The sequence below is a fragment of the Amphiura filiformis genome, chromosome 11, assembly GCF_039555335.1.
Source record: "Amphiura filiformis chromosome 11, Afil_fr2py, whole genome shotgun sequence".
Taxonomy (NCBI): Eukaryota; Metazoa; Echinodermata; class Ophiuroidea; order Amphilepidida; family Amphiuridae; genus Amphiura; species Amphiura filiformis.
Window position 1 is genome coordinate 57,473,725 of NC_092638.1, and position 22,914 is coordinate 57,496,638.

The 22,914-nt window shown below is 35.1% G+C and overlaps 1 protein-coding gene across 1 annotated transcript; it reads left to right on the forward strand.

Moving 5' to 3' along the window:
- Nucleotides 1–448: 448 nt before the first annotated feature.
- Nucleotides 449–18,750, forward strand: LOC140164063 (neuroglobin-like). Its single transcript, XM_072187324.1, has 4 exons — nucleotides 449–723; nucleotides 13,079–13,202; nucleotides 14,885–15,110; nucleotides 17,746–18,750. Exons 1-4 carry the CDS (start codon nucleotides 717–719, stop codon nucleotides 17,923–17,925), a joined length of 537 nt encoding a protein of 178 aa, XP_072043425.1. The 5' UTR covers nucleotides 449–716; the 3' UTR covers nucleotides 17,926–18,750.
- Nucleotides 18,751–22,914: the final 4,164 nt, after the last annotated feature.

A 22,914-nucleotide genomic window follows, 5' to 3' on the forward strand; every position in this document is an offset into this window, starting at 1 on the left:
AACAGCCCGAATATACAAATTATTAGGCGATATCTTTGTCACACGAGTACACCACGGCCGATTCTGCAAGAAAGCTTATGTTCACAATCAACATAGTTCCCTGTCTTTGAGGGTGTCAACATTTTTTGAGTGAGTAGGGGGTGAGGTTGTGGATCACGAAGTGCCCTTTTAAGTGCGCACTTTTATGTTCCTGTAATATGTTATACGTAGGTGTACGATCCAGCTATCAAAGGAACATAATATATGTTTTATTAAATCGTTATCATAAAAATCATGCTAGGAAGAAGTGGGGAAATAACGAAGTAAAAGAGCCAGTACTACCTTAAAGAATATAATGCTGAGACTGTTATCTAATACTATCTTGTTTCAAACAAATAAACAGAACATCCACCTCTTGATATCTTCAAGGAGATCTGTACAATTCTGCCCTAGGAAGGCTAGGAAGAACTCAAAACCAATAAAACTATTTGCAAAAAGGTTTTAAGGCACGATAGACGGATATAGAAGTAACCTATATCAAATACATGCATAGAGTTTTTATATTGTTGATGATGTTGAACCATGTGAGGATCAGATGCAGCATCATTGCTCGATGTACCGAACACGGAAAATACGTACACTGAATGAGAATATAACTTGTGAACGGGTTTGATATATGTGGCAGGAAATAAGAGACACAATTAAACCGTCGCACCCAGATTTGAATAGCCATTGAGATGACAGGTTAGTATGTTATATTTAAGACAAAAATATCAGGTGGTTCGATCTATATACAGAGCTTTAAATGCATATACGTATACATTGACGTTGAAACATATACGATTGAGCCAACTATAGTGCGGTAAGTGATAAGTTATTTTTGTTTTATAACAAATATTTTGTATTAATTTATAGAAGTATTCTTTGCTGTACATTATTAGGACATCATCTTCCTAGTCCTGAGGTTTGGTGTATCTTTCGTGTAAGCGCATACCAAACAAATCCCAACTCTAATCCTAACCCTAACTCTAATCCTAATCCTCCTACCCTAATCCTAACCCTTGCCCTAACCCTAACCCTAATTCCTAACCCTAACCCTAACTCTAATCCTATTAGTATTTCGTGCTCTCTTACACTAAGGATAAACCTGAGGTTTGCTAATCCGAAAGTTCGATAGTACACTATACCTTTAACCCTAACTCCGGAACTAAACTAAACCCTAACCCTAATCTTTAATACTAGTAGCAGCCAGTTTATTTTTTAATCTAACGAACCTTATTTTTGAATTAGAGGACGTATTAGGACTAGCAAAAGTTGAAAGAAATCCCTACGTGATGACGGGCTTACTAAAAAGGATCCATACCTTACACGATTGATATTAAATGGGGTGGGTGGGTGTGTGCAGTGTGTTATTAAGACGTCCTTACCTTCACCATCTATAAAGTAAGGATGCAGTGTGCAGTGTACCAAATGATAGGTACATTGCGTCGAAAGTTTCTTAAATTTGATACATGAAACAAAACACTCAAAATATATCTATTATATTAAACACTATTGTTAGAGTTTATTTGTAAAGAATTATATAAAACTAAATATGTTTAGAGTTTTGATGGTTTGTGTTTAGCAATTATCGATGCCTAATTAGTTCTGAATAAGTTTACAATATTGGTAAGTCGGATTTAAAAATTGACGTCAAAGAAAGATCTGAACAATCTCATTGTTTTTACAGTATTTCTACTAAGCAGAGGAATGCATACCCGGTACTCATTCCATGTATATAATCTGATAATGCTGTTAAGACTTACGAGCAATCCGTATCACCTTAACAATGTTAACATACCGTAGAAACCCGTCTATAAGGAATAGAAGCGACTGTGATGATAGCATATTTCACGCTAGCGCCCTCCACAGTATTATATCATTATGGAATTTGAGCAAATCATTTACCGACACAAGCAGGTATACAATGTATTATTTTATCTTTATTTCGCATCTCACGAGCATAGCTCACTTGGCAAGGCATAAGACTTTGGTTCTTTAGATCGGAAGATGGTGAGTTCGAGCCTCATCACGGTCACACAAACTTTTATAAACAAAATATTGTTCAAACTTTTCATTTATATTTTCTTGCATTTTCTAAAGACTCCTTTCGTGATCATTTTTTTTCATATTTAGTTTAATTTATTCTATTGTTTTTCTTTTATTGTTTCTTTTCTTTGTCTTTTTTTCTTGTTTAATTTTATTTTTTCTTTATTTTTCTTTGATTCATATAATATTGGCAGGATAAGGAGAGGAGGGAACTAAAGACCCATTCAGTGATTTCTCATCCGGACGATCGTAAAAATCAAATTCACCTTTGTCATTGTCATAGATGTGGTAACATAGCCTGCTAGTGGTTCAGCAGAAAACCGTGTGACACATAATATACATTTGGCTACATTTTATTATACGATAAATACGAATTTATTAAACATGGTAACAAATATTCTCTAGCAGAACGGTTATACGATGGAACTGGTAGGCATAGGCCTATTATAAATTCGGGATATTAAATATCTTCCTGACGAGACAGATCTGCGCATGTGGTCAAAGACGATTCCTTACTAGCCACAGACCGTCCGCTGGAATTAGTTGAATCGCTATGGCTGTTTGTCGGACCTCTCATCTCTCCACATCGATTGTGACCTATCCCCGACATTGCCCTTATGAACTCACATCCTCCTGTTTTATTCCAATACGCTGGCGGAGTTACGTAATAATCGGATTAACTACCATAGCAATAGGTGAAAACAATTTTTGAATATACCGCGTTATACCATGGAGGTATATAAATAAATGGAGAATGATCTAGCCAAGCATCTTTTTGTACTACGTTGGTTATGACCAATTATTGTTGAATAGGCAATTTCAGGGATATTGATTATGCTAAGCTGATTACATTGTTAAGTCTGTTTCACTGGTCATTTATTTCAATGGGGTGCTAAATGCAGTTACTTATAATGTTTATTGGAAAGTGCTCATGTTTCAGAAAATTTGATATCAAAATGTCATTTTCGCCAAAAAAAATTCATTGAAATCAGTCTTTTGAATAAAATAAACACCCTATCTGTAGGCCTATATCTGTGGTCATATTGTGACCCCCTACATTTTGGTCATAATTCTTGACAAATTAAATTAAATTAGGCTATGACCCCCTATTTTTCTTTCCAAAAAGTTATGACCCCCCCGGTATAGGCCTATTTGGAACCCCCCTCCAAAGAAAATGATGGCCCCTAATAATATTAATAATCATTTAGGCCTAAATACTGATAATTATTTATTATAAAATGAGAAGTTTAATGATGATGACAAGATTTTAGCTGAATTCCGAAGTACTTCCGGTAAATCTTACTCACTCTTAACTCAATTGGCCCAAATTGGCCCAACATAATTTTTTCACAATCGGAAGGTAAAAACGTTTTGCTTTCATTTGCACTATATTTGAACTCCCTCAGACCCCCTTAAAAGCTTAATATATGAACATGAAAACTAAGTATATTTGTCAAGTTACGGCACAACTAGTGTTGAAAACAGTTTCATAACTTGAGAACAGACCATCAAATTTCATCGGGTTTTTCGCACAATCATACATTGAAACTATAAGCTATCAAAACTGGCGACTTTGAACAGCTAATTGACTAGCTGACGTCATTATACAGTCTCTTTTACAAGCCTTCCGGTACGGGTCAATGTAGGTCAATTCCTATGAGGAAATTTTGGGAGTGACGATCAATGAACCATGGTAGAGTCTCATAACCATCGTGGAGATCAATAGCTTGGCTGAAATGGCTAGTCATTCAAGTTTGGTGACTCATTGAATAGAGGTAATAGGATAATCTCCACTTAAGAGATTAGAATTCTGGCGATCATTCTCCATTTATTTATATACCTCCATGGTTATACACTGATACGTTCAGGCGGTACCTCTTCATTGAACCATATCATGCTGCACCTGTAAGATCTTTGAAAAGACCAGTATTGTATTCAATCTATGATTGCAGACATACACAGTACAGGTGATGAGTGTAACCTGCTTGTAGCGCAGCGCGATATGTTCAAAATTGTTTTCACCTATTGCTATGGTAATTAATCCGATTAATTACGCAACTTCACCAGCGTATAATCATGGAGGTATATAAATAAATGGAGAATGATCACCAGAATTCTAATCTCTTAAGTGGAGATTATCCTATTACCTCTATTCAATGAGTCACCAAACTTGAATGACTAGCCATTTCAGCCAAGCTATTGATCTCCACGATGGTTATGAGACTCTACCATGGTTCATTGATCGTCACTCCCAAAATTTCCTCATAGGAATTGACCCTACATTGACCCGTACCGGAAGGCTTGTAAAAGAGACTGTATAATGACGTCAGCTAGTCAATTAGCTGTTCAAAGTCGCCAGTTTTGATAGCTTATAGTTTCAATGTATGATTGTGCGAAAACCCGATGAAATTTGGATGTTCTGTTCTCAAGTTATGAAACTGTTTTCTACACTAGTTGTGCCGTAACTTGACAAATATACTTAGTTTTCATGTTCATATATTAAGCTTTTAAGGGGTCTGAGGGAGTTCAAATATAGTGCAAATGAAAGCAAAACGTTTTTACCTTCCGATTGTGAAAAAATTATGTTGGGCCAATTTGGGCCAATTGAGTTAAGAGTGAGTAAGATTTACCGGAAGTACTTCGGAATTCAGCTAAAATCTTGTCATCATCATTAAACTTCTCATTTTATAATAAATAATTATCAGTATTTAGGCCTAAATGATTATTAATATTATTAGGGGCCATCATTTTCTTTTGGAGGGGGTTCCAAATAGGCCTATACTGGGGGTCATAACTTTTTGGAAAGAAAAATAGGGGGTCATAGCCTAATTTAATTTAATTTGTCAAGAATTATGACCAAAATGTAGGGGGTCACAATATGACCACAGATATAGGCCTACAGATAGGGTGTTTATTTTATTCAAAAAGACTGATTTCAATGAATTTTTTTTGGCGAAAATGACATTTTGATATCAAATTTTCTGAAACATGAGCACTTTCCAATAAACATTATAAGTAACTGCATTTAGCACCCCATTGAAATAAATGACCAGTGAAACAGACTTAACAATGTAATCAGCTTAGCATAATCAATATCCCCTGAAATTGCCTATTCAACAATAATTGGTCATAACCAACGTAGTACAAAAGATGCTTGGCTAGATCATTCTCCATTTATTTATATACCTCCATGGTATAATGGCCGAATAAATTCTGACCATCACTTGGCTTGTTGGATTCGTCTATACTACAATTCGCTGTCGAAGTGACGTAATAATCGCAATAACTACCATCAAGCAGATTGCACTAATCACCCGCGTATGTCACCAAACATAGATTGAATACCACTCTTTTCATAAATACTAATCTTACATGGCGAGTGATTAGCATTTCTTTGACAACTATGGTTTAAAGGGGCATTTCGTGATCCACAGCCTCATCCCCCCACTTTTCTCAAAAAACGTTGAGATTTTTATATCGCTGGAAACCTCTGGCTACATAATGTTTATGTACAAAATATTTCTTGCAGATTAATTCGTTTAGGTAAGATATCGTGAAATTTGAATTTCGTTCTGGTGCACCAGAACGAAATTACAACGCATTGTCTATGGAGCAGTGTAATACACATAAATCATGCATAACTCGCAAACGCAAAATCGGAATCAACTGAAATTTTGGGAATAGGCTTTTTTCGTGGATATGTACTGAAACATGCCATAAAAAGAGGATGCTAGGATCACGAAATACTCCTTTAATGCATAGGTGCCACGTGAACGATGAAGTGCAGGGCTATATATTCGAAATTGTATTCATCAATTGCTATGGTAGTTAATCCGATTAATTACGTCACATCGACAGCGAATAGCCTATAGTATGGGTTCAAGTGGAACAAAAAATAGTGTATGTCCATTGCTAGCTATGGTAATTAATCATGTTAGTGTTTACATCACTACTTCGGTGAAGACAAGAGAAGTGTGCCTTCTCTACCAACGCCTGTGATATAACAGGTGCAAGCGAAACAAAATTGAATGACCAGAATAGTTTCCTTTGTCAGATGAATTGATTGAAGTTTTTGAAGACACTCTATTCTTGATGGGACAATAGATTCAAATATGGAATAATTATTATTCCTCATCTATTTTTTTATTGAAAAACTGCAATTGTGGCAACAGAACAATATTTATTTTGATTTCATTTCAAGTAGAAACAAAATCGTGCTTAAGCCAAAAACGCACCCTACCTCAAGAATTGGGATGGCACAAAGGTGCAACATAGGTTTTTATTGCAAAGACGAGGACAGACAAGTAGTTACAACACATCTGTCTAACCGTGGGTTTCGCTATTATTTAGAATAAATGCTTTTACTAGTTTCTATAAAACCACAAAATTACTAAAAAAACTATAAAAAAAACTAAAAAAACAACAACAAAAAAAAACGCACATAAAAAAAAAAGTAGAAAGGTAGATTTGAAGAAAGATAAAAAGAACATGTCAAAAAGTTAAAATTAAACTAGAATGAAAAAACGGAACCGGTGCCCGGACCATGCTCTCTTCAGTTCCAAAGTCTGACGCTCTATCAATTGAGCTATACGATCCTGATATACGAAACAGTCGTTATTATGTCAATACAATTGATTGGTGTTACAACATACTTAGATGGAATGCATAGCCACCCAGTGCCAGTATATATTTGCTCAAACTCCAAATACAACAAGCAACCAATTTTTTTGAGGGCGTTTCTTAGGTATATCCTTGTAGACGGGGTTTTACGGTATGCATGCTTAAAGCGTTGTTGAAATACCGACGTCTCAATAATATAAAACGCTTAATATCACTGGTAGAACCCACAGTAATATCGAGTTCACGATCAGGCATGCATGTATAATAATGTTATATTGAAAATATAAAGACATAGATATGGCGCTTCTGAGGTGTATGACAGAAATATCAAATTAAATCAGTTGACTACCTGGTGTATCATAATTTGTTTCGTTTCGCTTGGGTCTAAACTCCCTGTATCCAAATATATGTGTTATCTTCAGTAGATAGCACTGTGTGTTATGCTCAGTAGATAGCACTGTGTGTTATCTTCAGTAGACAGCACTGTGTGTTATCTTCAGTAGATAGCACCGTGTGTTATCTTCAGTAGATAGCACTGTGTGTTATCCTCAGTAGATAGTACTGTGTGTTATCTTCAGTAGATAGCACTGTGTGTTATCCTCAGTAGATAGCACTGTGTGTTATCCTCAGTAGATAGCACTGTGTGTTATCTTCAGTAGATAGCACTGTGTGTTATCTTCAGTAGATAGCACTGTGTGTTATCTTCAGTAGATAGCATTGTGTGTTATCTTCAGTAGATAGCATTGTATGTTATCTTCAGTAGACAGCACAGTGTGTTATCTTCAGTAGATAGCACTGTGTGTTATCTTCAGTAGATAGCATTGTGTGTTATCTTCAGTAGATAGCATTGTATGTTATCTTCAGTAGATAGCACTGTGTGTTATCTTCAGTAGATAGCATTGTGTGTTATCTTCAGTAGATAGCATTGTATGTTATCTTCAGTAGATAGCACTGTGTGTTATCTTCAGTAGATAGCACTGTGTGTTGTCTTCAGTAGATAGCATTGTGTGTTATCTTCAGTAGATAGCATTGTATGTTATCTTCAGTAGATAGCACCGTGTGTTATCTTCAGTAGATAGCATTCTGTGTTATTTTCAGTAGATAGCATGCACTCTGTAGTATCTTCAGTAGATATCACTCTGTGTTATCTTCAGTAGATCGCACTCTGTGTTATCTTCAGTGGATACCACTGTATGTTATCTTCAGTAGATACCAATGTGTGTTATCTTCAGTAGACAGCACTGTGTTATCTTCGCTTAATATCACCGGTAGAACCCACAGTAATACTCGAGTTCACGATCAGGCATGCATGTAATAATATTATATTGAAAATATATAGACATAGATATGGCGCTTCTGAGGTGTGAAAAATGACAGAAATATCAAATTAAATCAGTTGACTACCTGGTGTATCATAATTTGTTTCGTTTCGCTTGGGTCTAAACTCCCTACATCCAAGTCTCCTGCATTTAAAATCTATGTGTTATCTTCAGTAGATAGCACTGTGTGTTATCCTCAGTAGATAACACCGTGTGTTATCTTCAGTAGATAGCACTGTGTGTTATCTTCAGTAGATAGCATTGTGTGTTATCTTCAGCAGATAGCAGGTCGTAAATCTTCAGTAGACAGCACTGTTATCTTCGGTAGATAGCACTCTGTGTTATCTTCGGTAGATAGCACTCTGTGTTATCTTCAGCAGATTGCACCGTGTTTTATCTTCAGTAGATTGCACCATGTAATATTTTCAGTAAATTGCACCATGTAATATCTTCAGTAGATTGCACCGTGTGTTATCTTCAGTAGATAACGCGGTGTTATTTTTCAGTATTAGATAGCAGAGTGTGTTATCTTCAGTAGATAGATATCAGTAGATAGCACTGTTTGTTATCTTCAGTAGATATCACTCTGTGTTCTCTCTTCATTGGATAGCACTCTGCGTTATCTTCAGTAGATAGCACCATGTGTTATCTTCAGTAGATAGCACTGTGTTTAATCTTCAGTAGATTGCACCGTGTGTTATCTTCAGTAGATAGCACTCAAGCACTGTGAGTTATCTTCAGTAGATAGCACTGTGTGTTATCTTCAGTAGATAGCACTGTGTGTTATCTTCAGTAGATAGCACTGTGTGTTATTTTCAGTAGATAGCACTGTGTGTTATCTTTAGTAGATATCACTGTGTGTTATCTTCAGTAGATAGCACCGTGTGTTATCTTCAGTAGATAGCACCGTGTGTTATCTTCAGTAGATAGCAGTGTGTGTTATCTTCAGTAGACAGCACAGTGTGTTATCTTCAGTAGACAGCATTCCCAGCAAACACAAAACGTTTTCGACATCATTCGCAAAAGGTTATAAAAGGTTATCAGAAAACGTTTAAATGTCGGGTTATAAAAAGGGTATATTAAGAGTATAAAACGTATTCATAACCTTAAAAACATTTTTGATAATCTACTGCTCAGCAAACAAAAATGTTTTACAGAAAACGTTTAAATGTCGGGTTATATAAAGGTTATAAAAACGTTTTAATAACATTCCAAAAACATTCTTGAAAACTTGATACAATACATTCTAAACAGAATGTTATTTTGGGGTTGAAAAAATATCTTGCGAAAAATGTTTGCCCAAAATATTTTCAATAACGTTTTAAAAACGTTTTCATGACCATTATATAACCCGACATTTAAATGTTATTAAAAGGTTTTGTAAAAAACATTTTAAGAACATTTCTGTGTTTGCTGGGTTCAAATGTTTTAACAAAATGTTATTTAAGTATTGACAAAATATTTGGCAAAAATGTTTGCAAAAATAGTTTAAAATAACATTTTTTGAAAACATTTAAAAAATAGTGTTGTAGTGTGTTTTCATACAAAACGTTTTAAAACGTTATCATGACCTTTATATAACCCGACATTTTAATGTTATTAAAACGTTTTTACCTAAACCAAAAGCCAAAATATAACTAATTTAAAACGTTTTTAAAACGTTTTTGTGTTTGCTGGGTTGTTATCTTCGGTAGATAGCACTCTGTGTTATCTTCAGTAGATAGCACTCTGTGTTATCGTCAGTATATTACACCGTGTTTTATCTTCAGTAGATTGCACCTTGTGTTATCTTCAGTAGATAGTGCGGTGTTATTTTTAGTATTAGATAGCACTGTGTGTTCTCTTCAGTATATATCATTGTGTATAATTTTCAGTAGACGTCAATCTGTGTTCTCTCTTCATTGGATAGCACTGTGTGTTATCTTTAGTAGATAGCACTCAGTGATATCAATAGTATATACGGTAGCATGTGTTATCTTCAGAAGATAGCAATGTGTGTTATCTTCAGTAGATAGTACTTTGTGTTATCTTCAGTAGATAGCACTCTGTGATATCATTAGTATATACAGTAGCATGTGTTATCTTCAGAAGATAGCAATGTGTGTTATCTTCAGTAGATATTACTTTGTGTTATCTTCAGTAGATAGCACCGTGTGTTATCTTCAGTAGACAGCACTGTTATCTTCAGTAGATAGCACTCTGTGTTATCTTCAGTTGATTGCACCATGTATTATCTTCAGTAGATAGCACTGTGTTATCGTCAGTAGATAAAACTCTGTTATCTTCAGTACATAACACTAATTGTCATCTTCAGTAGATAGCACTTTGTTATTTTCAGTAGATAGCACTGCCTGTAATCTTCAGCAGATACCGTAAAGATTCGCCTATTGGCGCACTTGGGCTCCTTTGCCTTGGGGTAAATTTCATGTGCAAATAGAGAGCTCACTCCTCAGAATTTATAAGGTTTCCGTGCCCTTATTTTCTGGTGGGAATTTTACGGGCGGGTACTTTTAGGTTGTGCATAAAACTCCACTTATCAAGTGACCCCATAACGCCATTAATCTTTACAGTATATAATACCATGTGTTAATGTTATATTCATAATTCACGATGTGTTATCTTCAGTAGATACCACGATGTGTTATATTCAGTAGATAGCACGATGTGTTGTCTCCAGTAGATAGCACGATGTGTTATCTTCAGTAGATAGCACGATGTGTTATGTTCAGTAGATAACACTCGGTGATATCATTAGTATAATTATAAAGTACTCTGTTATCTTCAGTAGATAGCAATGTGTGTTATCTTCAGTCAGTAGATAGCACTATGTGTTATCTTCAGTAGATAGAACTGTGTGTTATCTTCAGTACATAGCACTGTGTGTTATCTTCAGTAACTAGCATATCACTGTGTTATTTTCAGTGTACGTTCGTAGCAATGTGTGTTAATATCTTCAGCAGATAGTACTATGTTCCAATATCTATGATATCACGGTCTTTCAATGTCTGTGATGCGAGGTTTTCATGATGAATTATGTCATTGATGAAATTAAAATAATTTAATATCAGTGTCTTAAAATCCTCATACTATGAGTTGAAAAGATACCAGTATCACCTTAAACCACCTGTTATTTTCCCGCCATTTCTAATAGAGTATTTTTGTCAATAGTTCAGTTATAAACACGCTAACTTTGCTACAGGCATCTCTTGTCGCTCTTCATATCACCCCGGCCCCGTGAGTGAGGAGCTACTCCTCTTTGAACTCACTACGGCCAATAAAATCGTTTCTGCACACCGTCCCGCTACATCGTTATGGGTTGCGGCTTAAAGTGCTGATGATTTATATAATAATTTCCTTTGGTAGACCATATAGGACATGTTTGGTCTATTTTCTCTTTGATGTATTTGAATATAATTTATATACAAAGATCCAAAAAGGATTATGTCATAGAAATTTCTTGTACATTTGAGCCTTTTTAATCTGTAAATGCTTGCGCAGCAGTGAATGTGATAATAACACTTCATCTAAACGACCTGAGTAGGGCCCTACATTATTGCAAGAATAATTTCGTTACAAGTCAACAGGCCGGTTGATTCAGTGTTCCGATATTCCTGACTTTTCCCCAGTCAGTTTTTTACAAATAACTGGTGAAAGATATGTGGATGAACAGATAATATTTCGGAATAATGGGTGGATTTTTGGCGCGGACTTTTTCTGAAGGTAAAATACTGGACTATTAAAAGTAAAAACGTGCAGGTTTAGAGAATTTTATTCAATGTCTTGATTTTGAACATGTATTGAATTTCATTTCGTTTCGTTTCACCTATAATTTGCTTAATTCGTGTAAGCTCGGACTGTCTCTCTGGTATAACCTTTTGCATAACATTAAAGCCAAAATGTACGATTTCCGTCCAATTTTAATTTTGTTATTCTTTACCCAAAATGCTGAAATAATTAGTAATAACTGCCGGGAATGCTTTCTGTATAAGATACCAAAGTGATATCTGCTGAAGATAGCACACAGTGCTATCTACTGAAGATAACTTAAAAGCCCATTCAGTGATTTGCTCATCCGGACGATCGTAAAAATTATCAAAATTCAGATTTTGGTACCTTTGTCATTGTCATAGATGTGCTAACATAGCCTGCGAGTGGTTCAGCCGAAAGCCGTGTATTTAAGACAAAATAAGACATTTTACACGAATCTGTCATTTAGATACTGACAGTATCTAAATTAGCTACATGTATTTGAATGGGGCTTTAACTTCGTCAGTACTGCTGTTTTCTTCGTTTTTTGCCAAGTTTATCATTTTAAAAATACCAAATAACAATTTGAATGACTAAAGCAGTATGCAGACTCCGAGTATTAGACGTACAATATTGTATGTAACATATCTACGTTATTTTCTATTGCCATTCTATTTCCAGTAATGTTTAAGTTCTAACGACTGTTTGATGACGTAAAATCGATAATATGTTACGAATAATATCTGGTAGAAATATATTATTTATTCATCAAACATTCGTTAGAACTTAAACATTACTGGAAATAGAATGGCAATAGATTAAATAACGTAGATATGTTACATACAATATTGTACGTCTAATAAAAAGTCTGCATACTGCTTTATCCTTCACTTTTAAGCAATTTATAAACAAATTTTTTGTTGCACTTGCGATGGGATCACTATCACTGAGTTGGTCTTAGCTTAAAAATAACAAGGGAAAGTAAAAGAAACCCTACTGGTTATTTTGGTTGTTTAACATGCCGATAAAGTCATAATTATGATGTCAACATTGCTATGTTGACCTACGAACACAACGAATTTAGCTGATTACATTTAGGTGTAAATTGGGACATGTGTACACATTACAAATAATTTTATGCCAAAAATCAGATTTGAAAAAACAAAATAACTAATTTCATATTGAAAGATCGTACATTATGGCTTGAACTCAAACCTTGACACTGATCCTTATACTAAAACTAAAACTATAATATCATGTTTCATTGCAACGTTAACATTTTGCCTGGAAGTCAATCTCCTTTGCTCAATTTTGTTGAATTTTAGATCGGGATATCCCAGACGAAGCGACAGGACTTAGCGAGAAACACAAGGAGCTGCTTCGTCAAACATGGCAGGTGATCTACTCGCAAGAAAACAGGAAGAATTTTGCGAGTACTTTGTTTGTCAAGTAAGTGTTATAGCGAGGCTATAGAAGGTCCTATCTGCAATAGCTGCCAGGTGCCATTATGCCTATATTGTGTACAATAATAGAATGCAGAAATTGTAAAATTTCTATAGGCATTGATAGGGCAGCTATTCAGACAGGGTCTTCTTGCACTAATCTTATCGATATAAGGTTCAAGGGGTTAGAAATTTTTAAATTATTTAAAAAAATTGTTTTTTTATTTTTCATATTTAACCGTCCTCGAAGTAAACTTTATAAATCTACTGATATGTACTTAGAGTGTATGTAGCTGGGAAGAAAAGCCGACGATCAATTGAAAATTTTGACCTTTCGTATTATGTGGATTTGTTTCCCAAAACGCCTAAAAAAGTTTGGGTCTTTTGGGGAAAAAATGTGTATCTTCAATACGAAAGGTCAAATATTTTCAAATGATCGTAGGATTTTCCTCCCAGCTATATACACTTTTTTACATATCAGTAGATTTGTAAATTTTACTTCGAGGACTGTTAAATATGAAAAATAAAAGAAATAAAACTATATAAATTTTTAATGCCATAAAATGTGCTTTTTATCGCCAATTTCAAAAAAATCAAAATTACTTGATATCAGAAGGACCAAAGAAGGACATTCCTCGTATTCAGAATACCTTATGTCCAGCAAAAAAAATACTGTGCAAACGTGGCTATCTGATCCCTTAAAGCATATACCCTGAAAAAAGAAAAAGGCATCGAAATTGACAGTCTCAGGGCTCTGTGACAATATTTAGCATATTTATTTAGTAAAAAAATACCCTATCTTGCTGTTATGATTATCTAAAGCATTTGAATTATGTCGCTGATCAATACAGACTCTGAATAGTTAACTTTTAAAGTTTATTGGAATTTATCGAATTTGTCGGTGTTTCTTTATTAGGCCACTAATATCCAACGTTGAAACTCATGTCCCTCAAACATGTTTTACTGTATATATTGCTTGCAATTTAATCTGCAGGAGATATGTTTGCTGTCTTCAGTAGATAACATACCGTATAGCGTCATAATTTCCCAGGAAACACAAAACGTTTTAAAAACGTTTTAAACAGGTTATATTTTGGGTTTTTGGTTTGGTAAAAACATTTCAATAACATTAAAATGTCGGGTTATATAAAGGTCATGAGAACGTTTTATATGAAAACACACTACAAATATATATTTAAATGTTTTAAAATGTTACGGTATTGTAAAATATTTTTTGCAAACATTTTTGATCTGATTTTTAATTTACCTACATGTATATCTAAAGTTCTTCAATTGTCTCTTATATAACTCATTGTTTTAGTGTAAATTAATAATTGCAACAAGCTCTTGCGCACTTTCTTAAATTTCCGATTGAATATCCAATCAAAGAGATTGATTTTCAACCTTTTGCTGATTGTTGTTTGGGACAATCGTTTACGGAAAAAGTTAGAAATCTCATTTCACCCATTTGCAACGCATGGCATTTGATGCGGCAGTAAATTAGGAATGGCACTTGATTGGATGATGACATAAGTCTACAAAAAGAGAAAAACCAATCCAAAAGTCCACTTCAATCTATTTTTCAATCTATTTAGATTAATTCCTATCAGCAATTATTAAAAGATTGAAATATTTCAATTGGCCAATTTATTGTTCTTCAATAATGTTTACATTTTCTTTTAAATTTAGACTCTTCACAGTACATCCGGAGGCTCAGTCGTTATTTCGTACCATGAAAGATTTAAACTTCGAACAACTGGAGCAGAGTCCAAAACTCATCGCGCATGCGTATAGAGTACTGGCAGCAATTGAAAATCTAATCACAAACCTCGATGACCCGGAAGTGTTTGTTGAAATGCTGAAAAATATAGCAAGGTCACATGGGGATACAGGGGTTACAAGAAAGAACTTTGAAGTAAGTCAGGATATAAAAGGGTATTTCGTGATCCACAGCCTCATCCCCCTACTTTTTTCAAAAAAAGTTGAGATTTTTATACCACTGGATACCTCTGACTACATAATATCTATGTATACCAACAATTTCTTGCAGATTAATTCGTTTAGTAAAGATATCGACAAATTTGAATTTCGTTCTGGTATACCAGAACGAAATTAAAACAGTGGCTTGTGGAGCAGTGTAACACACATAATCATGCATAACTCGCAAACGCAAAATCGGAATCAACTCAAAATTTGAGAATAAGCTTTTTTCGTGGATATCTACTGAAAAATGTCATAAAAAGAGGATACTAGGATCACGAAATACTCCTTTAAAAGACGTTGTTACTGTTAATTATAGTCACTCTTGTTTTAAAGCCATAATGTACGATCTTGCAATATAATCTTTTTCCGAACCTGATTTTTTATAGCCAATCTGTAATGTTCTAATTTACAACTAAATGGAATCAGTCAAATTCGTAGTTTTTGTTAGACCATTGCAACGGAGTAATTTTGACATTATGCAGTTATAGTATTCAGATATGGTCCTGTGTCTCAAACTGGGGTACCTTTGTGTTACATAGTAAAAAAATGAAATGTTTCAAACATTTTACCTACACGTCTCATTTGAAGTGGTTCATCCTCCTCAGCATTTGACACCTTTTTTTTTATGGAAATTGGTTAAAAAATCAGAGAGTACGGGCAAAAACAATCGATTTTCCACATTTACAATCATTCTGAGCAAGTATTAGTCTTTTAAATGACCTTCTGTATTTATTTACTTGGTTTAGATGTCTGGGAGTTCATTTAGACATTTTTTACTAGATTCAAATTTTTAAGAGGGGTTTAAATCAAATTTACGATATGAATCTCTCCCCCTAATCCACAACCACCCTTGGCACATTTCATGTCAAACATCATAAGTAAATAATTAAATATCATTTTAAAACAGGATAAAAACATGAGTAATAAAGAATAAATTAGCCTCAATTTAAGACATAATTTAATCGTCTAAGTGAAGGAATACTTAAGAGTCAGTGTTTTGAAATCCAAGCTGCACATCAAAATGTAACAAAACTACCTTTTTGGGTACCCCAGTATATGACGCAGGATCATATAGAAGTTCATTATACTCCACGATATAGCCAGTTGGATTTGTTTCACTTTGCCTTGTTGTTTTGGCTTAAAATGAACAGAAACTTGACAGTTATTATTAATATTATTTCGTGATTGTTAGTAAATATTAATACCAAAATTAAAATTTGGTTAAAATCGTACATTATAGCTTTAATCTGTTGCATCGTTAATGGATACAATATAGATATCATTGTGTGCCATTTCTTGGATCCCAATCTTCAACTTATTTGAGATTGTTAAAATTGTCAGATAGCACGTACAAAACTTATAACGTGTGTGCTATCTTTAGTAGATAACAAGTGTGCTATCTTCAGTAGATAGCATGTGTGCTATCTTCAGTAGATAGCATGTGTGCTATCTTCAGTAGATAGCATGTGTGCTATCTTCAGTAGATAACATGTGTGATATCTTCAGTAGATAGCATGTGTGCTATCTTCAGTAGATAACATGTGTGATATCTTCAGTAGATAACATGTGTGCTATCTTCAGTAGATAACATATGTGATATCTTCAGTAGATAACATGTGCGCTATCTTCAGTAGATAACATGTGTGCTATCTTCAGTAGATAACATGTGTGCTATCTTCAGTAAATAACATGTGTGCTATCTTCAGTAGATAACATGTGCGCTATCTTCAGTAGATAACATGTGTGCTATCTTCAGTAGATAACATGTGTGCTATCTTCAGTAGATAACATGTGTGCTATCTTCAGTAAATAACATATGTGCTATCTTCAGTAGATGGTATGTGCGCTATCTTCAGTAGATAACATGTGTGCTATCTTCAGTAGATAACATGTGTGCTATCTTCAGTAGATAGCATATGTGCTATCTTCAGTAGATGACATGTGTGCCTTCTTCAGTAGATAGCATGTGTGCTATCTTCAGTAGATAGCATGTGTTATCTTCAGTAGATAACATGTGTGCTATCTTCAGTAGATAACATGTGTGCTATCTTCAGTAGATGACATGTGTGCTATCTTCAGTAGATAACATGTGTGCTATCTTCAGTAGATAACATGTGTGCTATCTTCAGTAGATAACATGTGTGCTATCTTCAGTAGATAACATGTGTGCTATCTTCAGTAGATAACATGTGTGCCATCTTCAGTAGATAACATGTGTGCCATCTTCAGTAGATAACATGTGTGCCTTCTTCAGTAGATAGCATGTGTGCTATCTTCAGTAGATAGCATGTGTGCTATCTTCAGTAGATAACATGTGTGCTATCTTCAGTAGATAACGTGTGTGCTATCTTCAGTAGATAACATGTGATATCTTCAGTAGATAACATGTGTGCTATCTTCAGTAGATAACATGTGTGCTATCTTCAGTAGATAGCATGTGTGCTATCTTCAGTAGATAACATGTGTGCTATGGGTGGTTGTTGGTGTGCTTTTTTCATCGCACAAAGATCATATAATGACTTTTAACTAATCACATTCTCTATAATTTCTCCCATTTATTTTTTCAGGAACTCGGTCCTGTTCTAGTCGGTGCTATGGGTGAAATTCTCGAGGACAAATTAACCCCGAAGGCTCAGGAAGCGTGGGTATTAGCATATACATTCATTGTCAAAGCTATATGGGACGAATATGACGTCATGGACAAGGAAAAAGAACAAGAATCAGAGAACATGGTGAAAGAAAACTGACCGTCTGCGCAAAGACTGATGGAAGACAAGATGAGGGACGGGATGCGACGAATACGCAACAATATTTTAGATTTCAAGCCATTCTGGTTAAATACTTGTGTGCAATGTGGATTGGGCTATTCCAGAAAATAAGTGCACGCCCACTGTAGAGGAGTAACTTTTAAATAACAGAAATGTCTGGATTTCCAAGTTTGCTTTCTGAAAACAACTGGAATTCCAGTTGCCATTGTTACTAGAAACGCTTGGAAATCCAATAACATTAATGAAAAATCACGGAATTGTCCAAAATAAGACTCTCAAACTGAGGATTTTTTGTTTTAAACTATTTTTTGCTGGATTTGTACGCCTTTGGATACTTAAAAAGTCTGGATTTCCAAAAATCTTGACTGGACAAAAAGTCTGGAGATCCGAACTCCTCCATAGGGGGTGTGCATCTATTTTCTGGAATAGCCCATTGTTTCAATATCAGTCGAGTATTCGTATAAATAGTATACATCAATGAAATCAGACCTCCGTGTTGTCGAATATTCTATGATTCGAGCAAGTTGAAGGCGTTCCCGTGTTGTCACCCGAGTTGTCGTCCACGATAAAACCTTGTCGTGTCTGTCTGTCGCATTGTATGGGGACATATGGATTGGTCGAATGTGATATTTTGTGTTTAACAGTAACTGTGACCTTAGCATTTGGTATGATAGATTAGGCGTTTGATGCTTTATAATGCAAAGAACCGCCACCGATTTCAGAAATCGGTGGCGGCGCTACGGGAGGATGCCCTAATATTTTTTCTTTCCTCCACTTTGTCCCCTCCCCCACCCACCCCCACTTTAAAACCCCCAAATCACACAAATTTCCACTTTTTAAAACAAGTTTGTGTAAAATTGGTTAGTTTGCTCCCCTTGAAATTCACTTTGCCCCCCCCCCTGAAAATAATTCCTGGTGCCGCCATTGCCAGAAACCGACTGGTATAATAGCAGTGTGGAATTCTTTAGCTTAAGGAATCGGATAGTAGGCCTAACGTTTGCACAGTGGAACCTTAGAGCAAATCAGACACATCAAATTGCATTCTGAATACGAAGAATGTCCTTTCCCAGCAAACATAAAACGTTGTCGACATCATTCGCAAAAGGTTATAAAAGGTTGTCAGAAACGTTTAAATGTCGGGTTATATAAAGGGTATATTAAGAGTATGAAACGTTTTCATAACCTTAAAAACATTTTTGATAATCTACTGCTCAGCAAACAAAAATGTTTTACAGAAAACGTTTAAATGTCGGGTTATATAAAGGGTATAAAAACGTTTTAATAACATTCCAAAAACATTCTTGAAAACTTGGTACAAAACATTCTAAACAGAATGTTATTTTGGGGTTAAACAAATATTTTGCGAAAAATGTTTGCCCAAAATATTTTCAATAACGTTTTAAAACGTTTTCATGACCTTTATATAACCCGACATTTAAATGTTATTAAAAGGTTTTGGAAAAAACATTTTAAGAACATTTCTGTGTTTGCTGGGACCGGGTTCAAACATTTTAACATAATGTTATTTAAGTATTGACACAATATTTGGCAAAAATGTTTGCAAAAATAGTTTACAATAACATTTTTTGAAAACATTTAAAAATGTTGTTATAGTGTGTTTTCATACAAAACGTTTTAAAACGTTATCATGACCTTTATATAACCCGACATTTTAATGTTATTAAAACGTTTTTACCTAAACCAAAAGCCAAAATATAACTTATGGAAAACGTTTTAAAAACGTTTTTGTGTTTGCTGGGTTAGTCAGCGGGCGTATACATAGGGCCTACTACCTACCCGGTTTATAGTCCCGTGGCCTTTTGATGATGACAATGTGCCACATATCCTAGCATGTTGTTTGGGCCCCAAGTTACATATATAAGGGTGGTGCAATAATTATGTGTACCTCCGGGGTGGTGAATTCTCAAAATGGTCTGCCAAAAATGCTTGCCCCCCCTTTGGCCGTGTCAAAAACCCTTTGCCCCCCCCTTTCGACGTGCCAAAAAACCTTTGCCCCCCCCTTTCGACGTGCCAAAAAATCTTTGCCCCCCCTTACACATGCAAGATTTTGGGGAACCCGAATTTAAAACCTTAAATTGCCTTATCATATAATGCGAGCGCAGTGAGCAGGAAATTTTGCATATTTGAACGTGTTCGTTCGTATCTGAGCCAAAAATTGCTTGCCCCCCCCCTTTCGACCTGCCAAAAATCGCTTGTCATCCCTTTCGACCTGCCAAAAATGCTTGCCCCCCCATTTTTGGCCTGCCAACAAATCTTTGCCCCCCCTATAATTCACCACCCGGGGTACACATAATTATTGCACCACCCTTATACATGTTTACAAAAATATCCAGATGCATTAGAAGGCGGCCAATTAGCCGGCCATCTTGTTTTTCAAAATGGTGTCAATTTTGACTATAAATTTCCAACATTTCTGAACTCGCCCTTCCAGTTCCCAATGTGATTTTATTGGCACAGTAGCAATAATTGTTTTAAGCTTGTTATATAACGGTAATATTTGACAGTGTAACTACTTGTTCAAAACGTTGAATATGTTGACCCAGCAAACACAAAAACGTTTTTAAAACGTTTTAAATAAGTTATATTTTGGGTTTTGGTTTAGGTAAAACCGTTTTAATAACATTAAAATGTCAGGTTATATAAAGGTCATGAAATCGTTTTAAACGTTTTGTATAAAACACACTACAACAATATTTTTAAATGTTTTCGAAATGTCATTGTAAACTATTTTTGCAAATATTTTTGGCCAAATATTTTGTCAACACTTAAATAACATTATGTTAAAATATTTGCACCCAGCAAAAACAGAAATGTTCTTAAAATGTTAAAGGTCGTGAAAACATTTTAAATACGTTTTTGTAAATATTTTGGGAAAACATTTTTTGCAAAATATTTTTTCAACCCCAAAATAACATTCTGTTTAGAATGATTTTTACCAAGTTTTCAAAAACGTTTATGGAATGTTATTAAAACAGTTTTATACCCTTTATATAACCCAACATTTAAATGTTTTCTGTAAAACATTTGTGTTTGCTGTGCAGTAAATTACCAAAAATGTTATTTAATGTTATGAAAACGTTTTATACCATTAATGTACCCTTTATATAACCCGACATTTAAACGTTTTCTGACAACCTTTTATAACCTTTGGCGAATGATATCGAAAACGTTTTGTGTTTGCTGGGGAATCAGTCAACCAACACAAGTTCAAATTCATCTTTTTCTCAGCAAGCCATGTGTATAAAATTTTATTGTATTTACTTTTACACGATGCGCAATGTCAATCATGCAATTATTATCCTGTAATAACAATTAAAACACAAAGACCAGAACAAGAGTCAGAGTTTTGTTATTGTTTAGCCTACCTGTTAAATCAGGCGATATGCAGAATTTGCGATACCATTCTAAAGGCCTACACGCCGAGGCTAAATTTCAACCAAATTCAGATTTTTTCACTGATTTTTAAACAAGCATTTAGATTGTGCTGAAGCGGACCATTAAAGGCAAGCATGAAAGCAAACCAAAAACCAAAAACATTGAAATTAGAACACTAGCACATAATACATGTACAATTTATGGTGTAACAGCGTTTCAGTAAATAATAATAAAGCGATTTCTCTAAAGTGTCGCTGGACTCACAAAGGTGTTAGCTGGTTAATGTTCTTGCGGGACGTCTCGAAGCTTTTCGATGGTAACCTGATTGACAGCCTCATTCCCCATGTTACCCTATCAAAATGTTGGCAAAAGAGAGCTACAGGGGAGATCATATTTCTCATTACCCCAGTTTACTTATAGGCCTGAGATAATATTTCGTTCAGATGGTATTTGAACTGAACTAAAAAGAGGTAACATACGTAGTGAACTCTGTTCTGGTCTGCATGGACTTTGATTACAGCAAGACGTTTTCTTGACCCCATTAACAAGTGCACATGATCTGAATACTTCTCTATCTGCCAGACTGTAGCCCCGGGGGGGGCATTCAACTTAGGAAGTGAACGTAGGCCGTATGTGCCTGTCAATATGCCCCTCTTATGAAATCGACTATACCCGATGACCCCCCTTTTTAAAAAATCATACCCAATGACCCTCCTTTTTTAGGCGCGGTTACCCAATGACCCCTTTTTTCTAGAATTGCATCATCAAACTGCCACAAAATAATGCGGAAACTTTCTCTTATTCTAGCAAATTTGTATTGGAAATTTGGAACAAGAAATTATATGATTTTGCTCAATTCTTTCAAAATTTTCTACCCAATGACCCCTTTTTTGAAAAGTTATAGGCCTACCAAATGACCTCCTTTTTTCAAAATGTTATACCCAATGACCCCCTTTTTCATTTTGTTTGTACCCAATGACCCCCCCTTTTTTTTTAAACAACGTTTTGTACCCGATATACCCCTACATGTAGGCCTACTTCGCAACGCCGGTAGGCACATACCCGTCACTTATATGAGTGCCCACCCCCGGGACCGTAGTCATGCCGGATTTGTGCGTCGAAGGGGAATTTTAAAACCTTTCCCAAATTTAAAAAACCTAAATCATGTGATGCGAGCGAGCAGGAAATTTGGCATATTTGAACGTTTTCTAAATGTTTCTTAACCTTTTTAAGGCGTGATATCAAAACATGTCCAAAAAGTAGGCCTATGTGCCAAAAATCGCGCTTGCACCATCAACATGATCAATTTCGACATATCGAAAAGTGCTACCCCTTTGGCCTGCCACTACCACCCCTACAATTCACCACCCATACGCATTATTGCACCCCACACAGCTTTATAATAGACGTGTAGGCTCAGTACATTATATTTACGGTTTTACGTTTGCACGGTATTTTTTGTCATGAGAGCATATCAGACACATCGAATTGCATTCTAAATACGCAGAAAATGTCCTTCTGATATCAAATAATTTTGATTTGTTGAAATTCGTGATATTCTAGTAATACTAA